The 16,508-nt window shown below is 36.1% G+C and overlaps 1 protein-coding gene and 1 long non-coding RNA gene across 5 annotated transcripts in view; both read right to left on the bottom strand.

Annotated features, from left to right (window-relative positions):
* The window catches only part of LOC127846633 (transmembrane protein 8B-like), a 38,577-nt gene extending 22,106 nt beyond the window's left edge, over window positions 1-16,471 (bottom strand). For 2 of the 4 annotated variants that reach the window (XM_052378061.1, XM_052378060.1), the window contains exons 1-5: window positions 16,200-16,471; window positions 9,134-9,302; window positions 4,471-4,681; window positions 3,680-3,810; window positions 3,189-3,457 (exon numbers count right to left, since the gene is read on the bottom strand). In XM_052378061.1, the coding sequence (XP_052234021.1) occupies window positions 3,189-3,457; window positions 3,680-3,810; window positions 4,471-4,681; window positions 9,134-9,302; window positions 16,200-16,248 (829 nt within the window). In that variant the 5' untranslated portion in view covers window positions 16,249-16,471. Of the gene's footprint in view, window positions 1-3,188; window positions 3,458-3,679; window positions 3,811-4,253; window positions 4,260-4,466; window positions 4,682-9,133; window positions 9,303-16,199 lie in introns of those variants that run through there. The other 2 variants (XM_052378062.1, XM_052378063.1) reach the window with 2 other exon arrangements.
* LOC127846638 (uncharacterized) lies at window positions 194-2,188 on the bottom strand. Its single transcript, XR_008033591.1, has 3 exons — window positions 2,167-2,188; window positions 503-610; window positions 194-284 (listed from the first exon to the last, which is right to left on the bottom strand). It is a non-coding gene; the product is annotated as an uncharacterized LOC127846638 (long non-coding RNA).
* Window positions 16,472-16,508: the final 37 nt, after the last annotated feature.

Here is a 16,508-nt window from a genome sequence, read left to right as displayed (position 1 = left end):
GTATCATCCCATATGAACCTATGCAGTAAGCAGGCTAAATCAATGTGCTTAAAGTATCATCCTATATGAACCTATGCAGTAAGCAGGCTAAATCAATGTGCTTAAAGTATCATCCCATATGAACCTATGCAGTAAGCACTGGCTAATCAATGTGCTTAAAGTACCATCCCATATGAACCTATGCAGTAAGCAGGCTAAATCAATGTGCTTAAAGTATCATCCCATATGAACCTATGCAGTAAGCAGGCTAAATCAATGTGCTTAAAGTATCATCCCATATGAACCTTTGCAGTAAGCACTGGCTAATCAATGTGCTTAAAGTATCATCCCATATGAACCTATGCAGTAAGCACTGGCTAATCAATGTGCTTAAAGTATCATCCCATATGAACCTATGCAGTAAGCACTGGCGAAATCAATGTGCTTAAAGAATCATCCCATATGAACCTATGCAGTAAGCACTGGCTAAATCAATGTGCTTAAAGTATCATCCCATATGAACCTATGCAGTAAGCACTGGCTAAATCAATGTGCTTAAAGTATCATCCCATATGAACCTATGCAGTAAGCAGGCTAAATCAATGTGCTTAAAGTATCATCCCATATGAACCTATGCAGTAAGCAGGCTAAATCAATGTGCTTAAAGTATCATCCTATATGAACCTATGCAGTAAGCAGGCTAAATCAATGTGCTTAAAGTATCATCCCATATGAACCTATGCAGTAAGCAGGCTAAATCAATGTGCTTAAAGTACCATCCCATATGAACCTATGCAGTAAGCAGGCTAAATCAATGTGCTTAAAGTATCATCCCATATGAACCTATGCAGTAAGCACTGGCTAATCAATGTGCTTAAAGTACCATCCCATATGAACCTATGCAGTAAGCACTGGCTAATCAATGTGCTTAAAGTATCATCCCATATGAACCTTTGCAGTAAGCACTGGCTAATCAATGTGCTTAAAGTATCATCCCATATGAACCTATGCAGTAAGCACTGGCTAATCAATGTGCTTAAAGTACCATCCCATATGAACCTATGCAGTAGGTAGGCTAAATCAATGTGCTTAAAGTATCATCCCATATGAACCTTTGCAGTAAGCACTGGCTAATCAATGTGCTTAAAGTATCATCCCATATGAACCTTTGCAGTAAGCACTGGCTAATCAATGTGCTTAAAGTATCATCCCATATGAACCTATGTAGTAAGCACTGGCTAATCAATGTGCTTAAAGTGTCATCCCATATGAACCTATGCAGTAAGCACTGGCTAATCAATGTGCTTAAAGTATCATCCCATATGAACCTATGCAGTAAGCACTGGCTAATCAATGTGCTTAAAGCATCATCCCATATGAACCTATGCAGTAAGCACTGGCTAATCAATGTGCTTAAAGTATCATCCCATATGAACCTATGCAGTAAGCAGGCTAAATCAATGTGCTTAAAGTGTCATCCCATATGAACCTATGCAGTAAGCACTGGCTAAATCAATGTGCTTAAAGTATCATCCCATATGAACCTATGCAGTAAGCACTGGCTAAATCAATGTGCTTAAAGTATCATCCCATATGAACCTATGCAGTAAGCAGGCTAAATCAATGTGCTTAAAGTATCATCCCATATGAACCTATGCAGTAAGCAGGCTAAATCAATGTGCTTAAAATATCATCCCATATGAACCTATGCAGTAAGCAGGCTAAATCAATGTGCTTAAAGTATCATCCCATATGAACCTATGCAGTAAGCATTGGCTAATCAATGTGCTTAAAGTATCATCCCATGTGAACCTATGCAGTAAGCACTGGCGAAATCAATGTGCTTAAAGAATCATCCCATATGAACCTATGCAGTAAGCACTGGCTAATCAATGTGCTTAAAGTACCATCCCATATGAACCTATGCAGTAAGCAGGCTAAATCAATGTGCTTAAAGTATCATCCCATATGAACCTATGCAGTAAGCAGGCTAAATCAATGTGCTTAAAGTATCATCCCATATGAACCTATGCAGTAAGCAGGCTAAATCAATGTGCTTAAAGTACCATCCCATATGAACCCTTTGCAGTAAGCAGGCTAAATCAATGTGCTTAAAGTACCATCCCATATGAACCTATGCAGTAAGTAGGCTAAATCAATGTGCTTAAAGTATCATCCCATATGAACCTATGCAGTAAGTAGGCTAAATCAATGTGCTTAAAGTATCATCCCATATGAACCTATGCAGTAAGCAGGCTAAATCAATGTGCTTAAAGTACCATCCCATATGAACCTATGCAGTAAGCACTGGCTAATCAATGTGCTTAAAGTATCATCCCATATGAACCTATGCAGTAAGAAGGCTAAATCAATGTGCTTAAAGTATCATCCCATATGAACCTATGCAGTAAGCACTGGCTAATCAATGTGCTTAAAGTATCATCCCATATGAACCTATGCAGTAAGCAGGCTAAATCAATGTGCTTAAAGTACCATCCCATATGAACCTTTGCAGTAAGCAGGCTAAATCAATGTGCTTAAAGTACCATCCCATATGAACCTATGCAGTAAGCAGGCTAAATCAATGTGCTTAAAGTATCATCCCATATGAACCTATGCAGTAAGCACTGGCTAATCAATGTGCTTAAAGTATCATCCCATATGAACCTATGCAGTAAGCATTGGCTAAATCAATGTGCTTAAAGTGTCATCCCATATGAACCTTTGCAGTAAGCACTGGCTAATCAGACACAATAGTTTCTGCTTGATGGTGTTTTTTATTTCAAGGAAGTCTCTTCTAAATGAAAACCTTACTCTGGGTAGAAAATGTCATTCCAGAAAGCCAGTGCAAACTACATAGGCTAATCTGGGACCATACTTTATGCAGAAGCATTAAACTTTATTTTAACTGAGCCCTTCTCAGTTAAATTATCAAAGGGAATCTTAACAAGGAAGTATTTGGAAATTTGCCAACTTTCTCAAATTCATTCAATAGTTTTAACTCATAATTATTTACTTATAAGTATTATTTCGCTTTTTTTAAAATTAAATGTGTACATCCTTTTTTTTTATAAGAAACAGTTTTTTTTTTCAAATCTGTGAACCATTCCTTTTAACGAAACAGCTAGGTTGTTTTAACAGTCATGCATTAAACATAAAAGAGTGTAAAAATTTGTTACAAAAGAATTTTTAAAATAAGAAAACTTCACCTTGTAAAATTATTTGAAGACTCAAATTGTTAGTGTTGTCGCTATGAGACTGCAGCTGTAGATAGTGCCACGCCCCCGCGCTGGGTGTCTCCATGGTTACCACACAGCTAGTGTTGTCAGGGTCACATTGGGCTTTAACAGTGGAGTTACTGGGGCCAGGGAGGGCATGACCTCTGGTTTCCATGGTGATGGGACAACCAGTCTGGTTGCCATGGTAACAATCTTGTAGTAACACTTGGAATCTGTATGTCTGAAGAGGCACCAGGAATCTGAAATCCATAAACATAAAAAAAATCACTTAGATAAAATGCATAAACACAAATTATTATAAACAAACAAATACATGCAACTATAAAAAGTAAGACAAGTCATGTTTGAGGGATTATAATTGAGTGAAATATTGCAATTAATATCTCAATAAATAAATTAATTGTAAGCTTTTCATTTTGCTATCTTTAAATCTGGCCCAGGATTGTACCTAAATACCTCACCTCAAAATTTTCTTGGCCAGGTTTTGAAGAGAAATATGGTAGATTTTGTTTGGACTGACTTCCTCTATGTCATGTCCCGTCTCTAGATGGAACCAGTTGCGAATTCTGTACACGCATTTCACAAATAGGTCCTGAAGTAAAATGAACAACATTTAAATTATCTAAATTAATTTGAAAGGAAAATTATATGATTATAAGATTGGAGATGGGAATGGAAACAAAAACTGTTTCACCTTATTAATGGTGGTCTAAAAAAGGAATATTTGAAAGTGGTATGAAAACTATGTGTATTGTCAGTTTAAGCAAGAGTTAAGAATAAAGTCTGGAAAACCTGTGATATAACACAAGTATACCCACATCAGGCAGTATAGAACACAAGTATACCCACAACCGGCAGTATAGAATACAAGTATACGCACAGATGGCAGTATAGAATACAAGTATACCTAGAGCAGGCAGTATAAAACACAAGTATCCCCAAAGCAGGCAGTAAAGAACACAAGTATACCCACAGTATGCAGTATAGAACACAAGGATACCCACAGCAGGCAGTGTAGAACACAAGTATACACACAGCAGGCAGTATAGAACACAAGTATACCCAAAACAGGCAGTATAAAACACAAGTATTCACACAGCAGGCAGAATAGAACACAAGTATACACACAGCATGCAGTATAGAACACAAGTATACACACAACAGGCAGTAAAGAACACAAGTATACACACAGCAGGTGGTATAGAACACAAGTATACCCACAGCAGGCAGTTAAGAACACATGTATACCCACAGCAGGCAGTATTTTCCCATCTCCCTCCGGTAGATAGGCCACGCTGTACCACATCCCAGGTTTTGGAGAGATCAGCTTCGACACAAGGCTAATGTTGTTGGTGGGAACAATAAAGGTGGCACCAATGTTCCATCTCTGATCCAGGAATGCATTCTTGGGCTGTTTTTCACCCAGAGGTGTGATCAGTGGTAGACTGCCATGCTGCAGAACTCTGAAACCAAGAGATGTACGACTTGATACACGAATTTGAGATTATTAAGAGACCTTGACATAAGTGTCCTGCTCTGTGAAAACCGGGCTTCATGAATATGTCCAGTGTTTTCCCTGATTAGACTGAGCTGTCCTCACAGGCTAATCAGGGAAAACACTTTCCGCCTAAACTGGATTTTTGTTTAGAAGAGACTTCCTTTAAATAAATAATTCCATAAATGCAGGAAATGTTGTCCCTGATTAGCCTGTGCAGACTGGAATGAAACTGAGCGCACATGCATTAAGCACAGTTTACCCAGAGAGCAGCTCAATTGATCTCTTGATCTAAAAACCAAAAGGTGTCGTCCTTCCCTCAAGACTAACCAGTCTACGAATCAATAGGATCCTAAGTTAAAGCGTTCTTTACTCTAGATAATGCAGTGTTGGACACTTACGAGACTCAGGGAAATGAGACTCGGACTCCTTTTTTGTGTGTCGAGGAAGTCCAACGGACTCCTTCAGAATCATCTGTAAATTATAAAAAAATTCCTTCGTTTACTTATTTCGTTTCGCAAAATCAGAATGTCTGCCCAAAGAAAAGTTTACTCAGAATAGTCATTGTCGATCACTGTCTATAAAAACTTTCAGTTGCATTTGTTTATTGTCACATTTTAATTGTAATAATTTAATATTCACCCTCTAAATACCGCAGAAGGAAGTTTTTAATACCAAGTCATGACCTCACACTTCAACCACTGCCTGAGAGCTATAAGAGTTCTTCTTAACAAGGAAGATTATAGACAGCTGTTTTATTGATAGTGAGAAGTGTTCAATCAAATCTAAGCGATGTCGGAAGCATTTTATACAAAAAATACCATCATTTTGACAATGTACTTGAATAATACTTTTCTATGAAAACCCCTGTCCAGTCAACAAGTATGTTGTCAGAAGATACACTGCGTATACTTATTATTTTATTATTATGATGAAAATACTTTGTAAATTTTATAGTGTTTGTAACCAAAAAAAGAAATTTCATTTACGAGTTTTAATCAAACAACTTGGAACGCAAAGGACCCCTGTCTTTTAACAAAATCGTTGAATAAAAATCCTGTTAACAGTGCTCTGTCATAGCTTTCACAGATGTAGCTATTAAGAGTAGATCAAATGAGCACAACTTGCTTACAGTGAGCTTTTGTGATTACATTTTCCCCATTGTTAATCATCGTTCCTGCATTGTCCATTGTCAAAATGCACATTGTTAACACTCTAGAGAATATATTTATTTCCAATATTCACGAAACATGGTAAGAAATCCGTCTAAATGACAATTGGGTAAATTATAAAACTGCGTTCAAAAACTATATTGCTTTGTCAAATTAAATAAAAAGTGACTGAACTGTCCAGAAGTTACATGTTTACCCAATCCTCACGAAACTTGACCAGAACGCTTTTTCTAATGGTATATCTGCTGAGTTTGAAAATGGTTCAGGTCTACTGAAAAATATGATTGCCAGTGGGCTAAGATATTTTCCTTATGTGGGTGTTATAAAACGTTGTGAACAATCAAGAAATCAAATGTTCTGCCACATCATAATGAAACTATCACAACAATCGTAATCATGAAATTTCTACTGAATTCATTATGTCTTCTGTCCGCTTCAAAAGACGACTTAAGGTGAAAGTAGTTTATGAAGGAATTATATAGAAGTGATTTTTGTTGATCGATCAGTTTGTCCGAAGTTTTAACTTTTAAAAAAAATAATCCCCTGGGTTGAAAATTGACCCCTCCCTGAGAGTTTCTTGCTATATATTATTGGAGCAAACACTTAAAAAATGTCTTCTCTGAAACCGCAAGGCCCAGAGGTTTGGTTTTTGGCATGTATCATTTTATTCTGGTCCTCTTCCAAGTTTTATTGTAAAGATCGCCCATTTGGGTAAAAACTGGCCACGCCCAATGATAAAGAAATGTATGAAGACGTACATATTTAAAAAAGGTTTGTTCTAAAAACATTAGGGCATGGAATTAGTTTTTGTTTAACAGCGTATTCTGGTCCTGTAACAACTATATTAAAATCATCCCTCTTGGGTTATAAATGATCCTGCCCTATGCAATACTTGTTTAATTTTATTTATTTAGTGAAAACTTTGACAGTCTTATTTTCTGAAACAGCAATGCCAAGAGGCTTGTTATTTGGCATGTTAAGTCTTATAGTAGTCCTCTGCTACAGTTGTTCAAATCATGCCCCTTGGGTAAAAACTTGCCACAGCCCTGGACTAAAATTATTGATTTAGACTTTTGTTGTAAAAATCTATAACTTCAAAACTCTTTTTCATTGAAACTGCAAGGGTCAGTATTTTGATAATTGGTGTGTAAGTTATATTAGTTTTCCTTTTTTCTTCTACCAAGTTTTCTCAAATAATGTGTCTGGGGTCAACACTAACAACACGAAAGTCTGTTGATCTCTTTCAAAATCATATTTGAATAATAAAAAAATCTCTTTTTGCAAGATCAGAGTGACTGCACTTTTGAACATCCCCAAAGTATGCCACTCATCATTCTGCTTAGGCACATTGACACAATATTTTTTATATTTTGGTTTCTTGTCGCAGTGCTTGCGAGTAGTGCTTGTGGAAACTCTCGAACTCTGAATTAACCCAATCTTGGTCGTTTTGTTTTCTCAGATCTTTACACGTAAAAATAGCTTTCGCTAAACAGTGTGTAATCACTATAAAAATCATCACAATACGTGTAATTGTTTAAACAATGCTTGTTTTATGGTCCCAATGCACAGAGGATGGGAACGGCTATGAATCAGTTGTGCGTAAATAACTCCATGCCACTAGCAAACGATAATTTCAGGGGCTTTGTTGCAGTTTGTTGGCTTTGTTATATTATGTTAAAAACAAGAGATTGCCAAGCAATATTGTAACCTACCGGTGACACTCCACCATTGTCAGTAAAAAAAATAATTGTTGCCATAGCAACCACAATTTTTGACGTAGGAACAAAATGAATTGATGTGCATAATCTCCATATTGCCATCTGTCCATGTTTCAAGTTTCATGAAAAATTTAAGAACTTTTAAAGTTATCATAGGATCCAGAAAAGTTACGGACTGACTGACACACATCTAGCGCAAACCATAAGTCTTCACTGGTAGGGGACAATAATGGGGAAAATATATAAAGCAATGGGCTGTAACGACCAATAGCGAGTATAAACAAGCAAGCATATATATAAATGCATTATACAAAGTAGATAGAGGATATTTGTTGGATTTGATGGAATATCGATTTTATTGCACTAGTGATCATAAAAATAATATTTTCACGAGTGAAAATATATTTTTTTTATGATCACGAGTGAATTAAAATCTGTATTCCACAAAAACAACACATTTTCTTGTTATTTTATGCTTTTTTTAACTGTTTATTTAAATTGTAAAAGAGTTTAACGGGTGAATTTTGCTGAAATGATGGTGTCATTTCGTCGAAAAAATGACGTCATTTCACAGTAAAACAATGAAAACTATTGCTATTTTTCACTCTTATTTTTCACTGTTTGAAACAGAGAAATATTAGTTTTATTTCACTGATATTTCTCTATAAACATACAATAATTAACTTAAATCTTGAATTATCATCCGGAAACCATTTTACTATTTCGGGTCACAGTGACCTTGACCTTTGACATAGTGACCTCAAAATCAATAGGGGTCATCTGCGAGTCACGATCAATGTACCTATGAAGTTTCATGATCCTAGGCCTTAGCGTTCTTGAGTTATCATCCGGAAACCACCTGGTGGACCGACCGACCGACCGACCGACCGACTGACATGTGCAAAGCAATATACCCCCTCTTCTTCGAAGGGGGGCAAAAATATAAATGGCATTTGTTAAATAATTTTGCAATATAAAATAACAAATGACAACAAATATTGAACAGCAGTCACTTAGAACTTCGATCTGAAACCAAGCATGGAAGAGGATTTATCAATTTCTGGTTAACAGGACTGAGTTATAACCCCAAATATACTGAATATAAAAAGTGTCATAATGTTTGGACTTCATGAAGTATGATTGGACTCCTAAATTTCAGAAGAAGGGAGTCCAAAGAACTCCTTAATCAGAATAGTTAGTGTCAAACACTTATGTGAGGAAAGTTGTTGGTATGCTTGAAGCCACTGTGACCTTAACTTAGACTGCATGTCCTCAAAATTGATAAGCATTTTAATTTCTTCAAGAATAACCAGTATTCTTAATTAAAAAAGTGTTTTCTAGGTATCCTTAAGAAAGAACAGGTCATCAATCATCATCACAAGAGAAGCGTCATCACCACTAGAATCATCATCATCGTCGTCGTGGTCATCATCATCATCATCATCATCATCATCATCATCATCATCATCATCATCATCATCATCATCATCATCATCATCATGACAGAGTAACAGTATGAGAGGCACCTACATAGTTACATTAGGAGAGCTACAGCTATGTGGGTAGGAATTTTCTGCCTGGAAACTCCATGTTGCTGATCTGGTGTTTTCTGGGACAAAGTGCTGGTCGGGTGAAGCACTGCTGAAGTCTCGATACGGATACACCACAGTGAAATCTGAAAGCTCATCTGCACTGGATACTGGACAGAAAACAGAGAAAAATGATTTGCAGAACAATTCAATGACAACTAGAAATGGCGCGGCAGAGGCCGACGCGTATCCCCACGCCGAATGTTTGACCTAGGTGTGCCCCAGGGTTGGTAATGGGGCCATGCATAGCTGAGATTGACCGTATTGTCATAAGAGAGGTTCAGTATCAATTTGAAGTGAATCGGTGTAGAAATGAAGAAATTATAGTAAAAGGCAATTTTGGGTGGGTGTGGTCTATGTGGGCGGGGCGCCCCAGGGTTGGTAATGGGGCCATGCATAGTTGAGATTGACTGTATTGTCATAAGAGAAGTTCAATATCAATTTGAAGTGAATCGGTGTAGAAATAAAGAAATTATAGTAAAGGCAATTTTGGGTGGGTGTGGTCTATGTGGGCGGGGCCCCAGGGTTGGTTATGGGGCCATGCATAGTTGAGATTGACCCTAATGTCATAAGAGAAGTTCAGTATCAATTTGAAGTGAATCCGTGTAGAAATGAAAAAATTATAGTAAATGGAATTTTTTGGTGGGTGTGGCCTATGTGGGCGGGCGCCCCAGGGTTGGGATTGGGGCCATGCATAGTTGAGATTGACCCTAATGTCATAACAAAAGTTCAGTATCAATTTGAAGTGAATCCGTGTAGAAATGAAAAAATTATAGTAAATGGAAATTTTTGGTGGGTGTGGCCTATGTGGGCGGGGCGCCCCAGGGTTGGGAATGGGGCCATGCATGGTTGAGATTGACCGTATTGTCATAAGAGAGGTCCAGTATCAATTTGAAGTGAATCGGTGTAGAAATAAAGAAGTAAATGTAAAATAACCTAAAAAAATGAGTGATAATTTCTGACGCGGCCCCACCCCAACCGCTATAACTTTTGACCCAGGGGTCAGATCAAAATTCCAAATAGTGCAGGGTCGCACATATGCTCATAGCTACCATGTGTGTAAGTTTCAAGGTTCTAGTGCTTTTAGTGTAGGAGGAGATAGTGGCCAGGACGGACGGACAGACAGACGGACGGACGGCGGAGATAACCACAATATCCCCACCTTTTTTTCAAAAAGCGTGGGGATAATGACACTCATACAGCATGAACATAAATAATTGATGAATAAGTGAATGATCCAACATCTATTTAAGTACAACTAAGTAGAAATTGATTTATCATTACAAACTTTGGAGATTTAAGATGAGTTCAACTTCAAGAAAGCATGAAATAGTTTTATTTACAAAGTACAAAATGTAAACAGATGGCAATAAATATAATAATATAACAAGAGGGCCAAGATGGCCCTAGTTTGCTCACCTGAGAGGAGTTAGTTCATTCAATCTTTACCAAATGTCAAACTTGACCTAGATATTGTCCAGACAAAACATCTTGGTCAAGTTTCATCATTATTGAACCAAAACTCTGGCATATGGAGTGTTTTTGTTTTTGAAAGATTTGACCTGGATAACTATATTTTGAGTTGACCCCCCCCCTTACCAAACATCAAACTTTGCTAACAAAAATAAATATTATGACCAAGATTCATCATAAAATCTGAAACAAAATTAAGACCTCTAGAGTGTTTACAAGGATTTTGTATAATATAATGAAAACTTTGACAATCCAAGGGCAATCAGGTGAGCTAAAAGTGTGTTGCACCGATCTGAGGCATTTTCCAACTTGTTCGAGAAATCAATAAAATCAATGTATTGACTAATTTTCTCTATGATTAGGCAAAAAATGTGACTTCTATAGTGTTCGATAAAAAGGTTTCTCTCTAGTCACATAAGAAAAATTGCCCATATAAAACCAATCTTTTCCCCAAGTTTCATGATGATTGGGCAAATAATTTGACTTCTAGAGTGTTCACATGCTTTTTTTACTATATAAATATAAGAAAACTGCCCCCCCGGCAGCCATGTTTTTCAACTGACCGGAACCTTTTTGGAACTCAACTCTAGTAAACAAATGTTTTGACCAAATATCATGAAAATTGGGCCAAAAATGTGACTTCTAGAGTGTCACATGTTTTCACTATATACATATAGAGTAAAATGCCCCGCCCACTGGTGGCCATGTTTTTTCATCGATCTGGACCATTTTTGAACTCGTCCGAGATATCAATAAAACCAATGTTTTGACCAACTTTCATGATGATTGGGCAAAAATTGTGACTTCTAGAGTGTTTACAAGGTTTCTCTATAGCCAAATAAGGAAAACTGCCCCGCCCACTGGCGGCCATGTTTTTCAATGGACCAGAACCCTTTTGAAACTCAACTCTCGTATCAAGAAAAAAAATGTTCTGACCAAATTTCATGAAAATTGGGCCAAAAATGTGACTTCTTGAGTGGTCACATGTTTCCACAATATACATATAGAGAAAAATGCCCCGCCCACTGGCGGCCATGTTTTTTCACCGATCTGGACCATTTTCGAACTCGTCCAAGATATCAATAAAACCAATTTTTTGCTCAACTTTTATGATGATTGGGCAAAAATTGTGGCTTCTAGAGTGTTTCCAAGGTCTCTCTATAGCCAAATAAGGAAAACTGCCCCGCCCACTGGTGGCCATGTTTTTCAACGGACCAGAACCACTTTTTAACTCAACAAACATATCATTAAGGCCAACATTTTGACCAAATTTCATGTTCATTGGGCCAAAAATGTGACTTCTAGAGTGTCACATGTTTTCACTATTTGCATATAGAGTAAAATGCCCCGCCCACTGGCGGCCATGTTTTTTCACCGATCTGGACTATTTTTGAACTCGTCCAAGATATCAATAAAACCAATGTTTTGACCAATTTTCATGATGGTTGGGCGAAAATTGTGACTTCTAGAAAGTTTACAAGGTTTCTCTATAGCCAAATAAGGAAAACTGCCCCGCCCACTGGCAGCCATGTTTTACAACAGACTGGAACCACTTTTGAACTTAACCAACATATCATTAAGGCAAACATTTTGACAAAGTTACATGAAGATTGGGCATGAAATGTGACTTCTACAGTGTTTTTCTTTTTTTTGACCTAGTGACCTAGTTTTTGACCCAGCATGATCCAGTTTCGAACTCGATCAAGATATCATTGGGACAAAATGTTCTGAGCAAATTTCATGAAGATCGGACAAAAAATGTAGCCTCTAGTGTTTACGAACAAATGTGGACGGACGGACAGACGAGGGACAAGACCGGTCACAAAAGCTCACCTGAGCAATCAGGTGAGCTAAAAACCAGTGCTCCAGCTAGGATTTTGAAAAGGGCAGGGAGTTAATTTGTCAAAAGAACACTTCAGCTTGTTCAGCATGTGTTATGCAAGTATATATTTCATACAATATGCACTTATTATAAGTTATATTTTAAACATTATTGCTATAATAAATAAAATCAATTAATTTATTGAAATGTAGTAGGACTGGTTTTCTCCCTTCATTCCAGTTATTGCCCTTTAAATGTAAAATTTAATCATATGTTGTGGTCAATATTTTATCATACAATGTATGTTTTGTATCATGGTATTATGATATATTTATGTCCAGTGTTCGACACTAACGGGAGTCCGTTGGACTCCTTCAAAAATATCTTTGAATTATAAAAAAATCGATTTGTTTCTCAAAATCAGAATGTCTGTACAAAAAACATTTTACTCAGATTAGTCATTTTAGAACACTGTCTGTAACAAGAAATGTGTTTGTCAGAAACACAATGCCCCCTACTGCGCCCCTTTGATTGATTTATTATTTTTATTATATCCCTTTAAAAAATATTATTTCCCTTGTAAAAATGATCTGTACCTGCCAAATGATAAATAGAAATTATCTCCCTTTAAAGCTTGTTCTTTCCCTTGGATTTGTTTTTTTAACCTTTGACCTTGAAGGATGACCTTGACCTTTCACCACTCAAAATGTGCAGCTCCATGAGATACACATGCATGCCAAATATCAAGTTGCTATCTTCAATATTGCAAAAGTTATGGCCGATGTTTAAGTTTTCAGACGGATGGACAGACTATTCAAATGCTATATGCCACCATACCAGGGGCATAAAAACTTTAAGTTGCATTTGTTTATTGTAACATTAAAATTGTAATAATTTAATATTCACCCTCTACATACTGTAATACAAAGTCATAACCGCACACTTAAACCACTGCTTGAGAACTGTAAAAGTTCTTCTTTACAAGGAAGATTATAGACAGCTAGTCTATTGATAGTGAGAAGTGTTGAATCAAAAGTGATATCGGAAGCATATTCAAATCCATAACAAAACCATCATTTGGACTATGCACTTGAATAAGTATTTTTCTTTTGTCCCATGAAAACTCCTGTCTGGTCTACAAGTTTGTTTTCAGTAGATGCATTGTGTATACTTATTATTGTATTATAATGATGAAAATACTTTGGTCAATCGTATAGTGTTTGTAAGCAAAAAAAAGATATACCTTTTACCAGTTTTAGTGAAACGACTTGAAACACAAAGGACCCAGTCTGTTAACAAAATCGTTGAATTAAAACACTGTTCATAGTGCTCTGTCATATCTTACACAGATGTACCTAGCAAGAGTCCTTATTAGATCTCATGAACACAACTTGCTTACAGTGAGCTTTTGTGATTACATTTTGCACATTGTTAATCATCGTCCTTAGATTGTCCGTTATCAAAAATGTTCATTGTTAACACTCGAGAGATCATATTTAATTAATATATTCATGAAAGTTTGAAAGAAGATTGGTCTAAATGACAATTGGGTAAATTACAAATCTGCGTTGAAGAACTATGTTGCTATTTTAAATTTAATGAAAAGTTTCTTAACATTCCAGAAGTTAGATGTTTACCCAATCCTCATGAAATTTGCAAAGAACGCTTTTTTAAATGGTATATCTGCTTAGTTTGAAAACAGTTCAGGTCTACTGAAAAATTTGGGTGCTAGTGGGCTACGACGTTTTCCATATGCAGGTGAAACTTTGTGAACAATCTAGAAGTCAACTGTTTTGTCAAATCATCATGAAACAATCAGAACAAATGTACTCATGATATTTCAACTGAATTTGAAATTGATTCTATCCGTTCCAAAATACGACTTAAGGTCAAAGTAGTTTAGGTAGGGATTATTCAGAAGTCACTCTTGTTGATCGTTCAGTTCTTCCGAAGTTTTAAAATGCGTTTTTTACAATAATTAACTCAAAAATTTGTTAAATATTTTTGCAATCCGAGATAACAAATGACAACACATATTGAACAGCAGTCGCTTTGAACCTTGATTTGGAACAAAACATGACAGAGGATTACCAGTAACAATTTATGGTTAAGATGTGTCATAAACCGAAAAATACGGTATAAAGAAGTGTCATAGTTTTTGGACTATCTGAAGTATGGTCGGACTCCTAAATTTCAGAAAAAGGGAGTCCAAGGAACTCCTAACTCAGAATAGTTAGGGTGGAACACTGTATGTCTATTGTAAAAATGTTTTATTAACAAATTGTATCGGGAGACTTAGATGTACGTTTTTTCAGGTTGTAAATCTGGAGTGAATCTTTAGCTGAAATTTTTAATAAGGATTCAGGCCTTTTCCGCTCCATTTTGGGAAAACGCCACACTAGAATTTTGGGAATTTTGCGTCGTGAAAAATCATATTTTGAGAAAAAAATAATCTAAAATCTGGCTAAATTGGGAAAAATAATCGCATGTATAGTGTTTCTTATATTTCAAAGAAGCCGTTAGCTGGTAAATAATGACTATTTTGTAACCATATTATTTAAGTTTTACAAAATAATAAGTGTACATTACCATGCCTATGTTAATAAAATATAAACAAACACAATGTCAGTATTCAAAATTTCTTAACCACAAAGTAACAACTATTGTTTAAGATTTTAGGACTGGTTTAATGCCTTAAAATAAGAAGAATATCAAAGTTATTTTATAAGACAATTACTAACAAATGAATTTATCTATAATCAATTTAAGATATCAAAAAAAAGAATCTTACGTCGCATCTTGTTGTTGAATTTGCGGAAATCATTTGTAACGATCTTCGTTTATTACTAGAAATATTTCGGTGCATTCTAATACTTACCTCACCCGATGTTGTTGTTTTTCTTTTTGTTTGTTAAAAAGGGACGAAATTGTTGGCGTATTTTTCAAATCTTTTTTTTTATTTGGCAACGTAATATTAGCTGTTGTGAGATGCATTTTGATGATTAATGATTACCTCCACAGTGCGCGCATAGATACAAAGTCGGGCTCAAAACAAGTGGGTTTTCCCCAATGTTTAGTTTGCGGATTAAGGTTAACGTTATTTTGCGCATTTTTAGCGGCTGAAAAAAAATCAACTAAGCAATAGTTGGAAGTTGGAATTGTGATTTTTTTTTCAATTGGGGAAAAAACAACCACATTTGCATTGGGAAATTGAGGCCCATATTCGGACCCGTGGCATAGGGCGGAAAAGGCCTAGGAATAATATCTGGTATATTGATAATATATTCATAAGTTTAGAGGGAAATATGAGACATAACAGTTAACTTTCTTAGTTTCTGAGTTCTTTGTTAGATTTGATCCCTTAACGCAGATTTGATCCCTTAACGCCTCGTTAGATGTAAAACTTAGGAACCCATACTATTACAGAATCTTTAAATTAAATTTACTGTATATTAATGTGATCAGATTAAACAAGGGCATCATGGGGGTGAAATGGGGGCAGGGTTAGACATTGATGTGCCTTTCTGTCTTGACCTAGCTGAAGCACTGTTTAGTGTTACAAAAAAGTGATACATGCAAACTAAACCAATTGTGTACATGCAAACTATTAGTAAAAACAATACGATAGTCCATTTAGGCTCTAAAAGTTACATATCTTAACCACATACAATGAAAGAAACAATAACAAGCAAGAACAAGTATATCATCTTACTTGAAATTATGGATAAGAAAAGATAAAGAATCATATTCATGTTTGACATTCAATCATGATCCATCCAACTTCCAAACTGCCTCCACTTTATAATTGCAAACGAGGATGTTCAAAAATACAGCAAGCAAATCCGAACAAAAGTCTTGTCGGTTCGATTATTTGACACGAATGACTGTCCAGAATGTCTTGTCTTAAATTATTTTAAGTTAATAAATACAAAATTTACAATGACATCCTTTAATGATATGACAGATCCGCATCCTGACTATGCAATTATTACAACACCGTGTATTTTTCAAGGAGCACCTG

Source organism: Dreissena polymorpha, chromosome 9 (assembly GCF_020536995.1).
Source record: "Dreissena polymorpha isolate Duluth1 chromosome 9, UMN_Dpol_1.0, whole genome shotgun sequence".
Lineage (NCBI taxonomy): Eukaryota > Metazoa > Mollusca > Bivalvia > Myida > Dreissenidae > Dreissena > Dreissena polymorpha.
The sequence above is the reverse complement of the archived record's forward strand: the minus strand, read 5'-3'. Positions and strand labels throughout refer to the sequence as shown.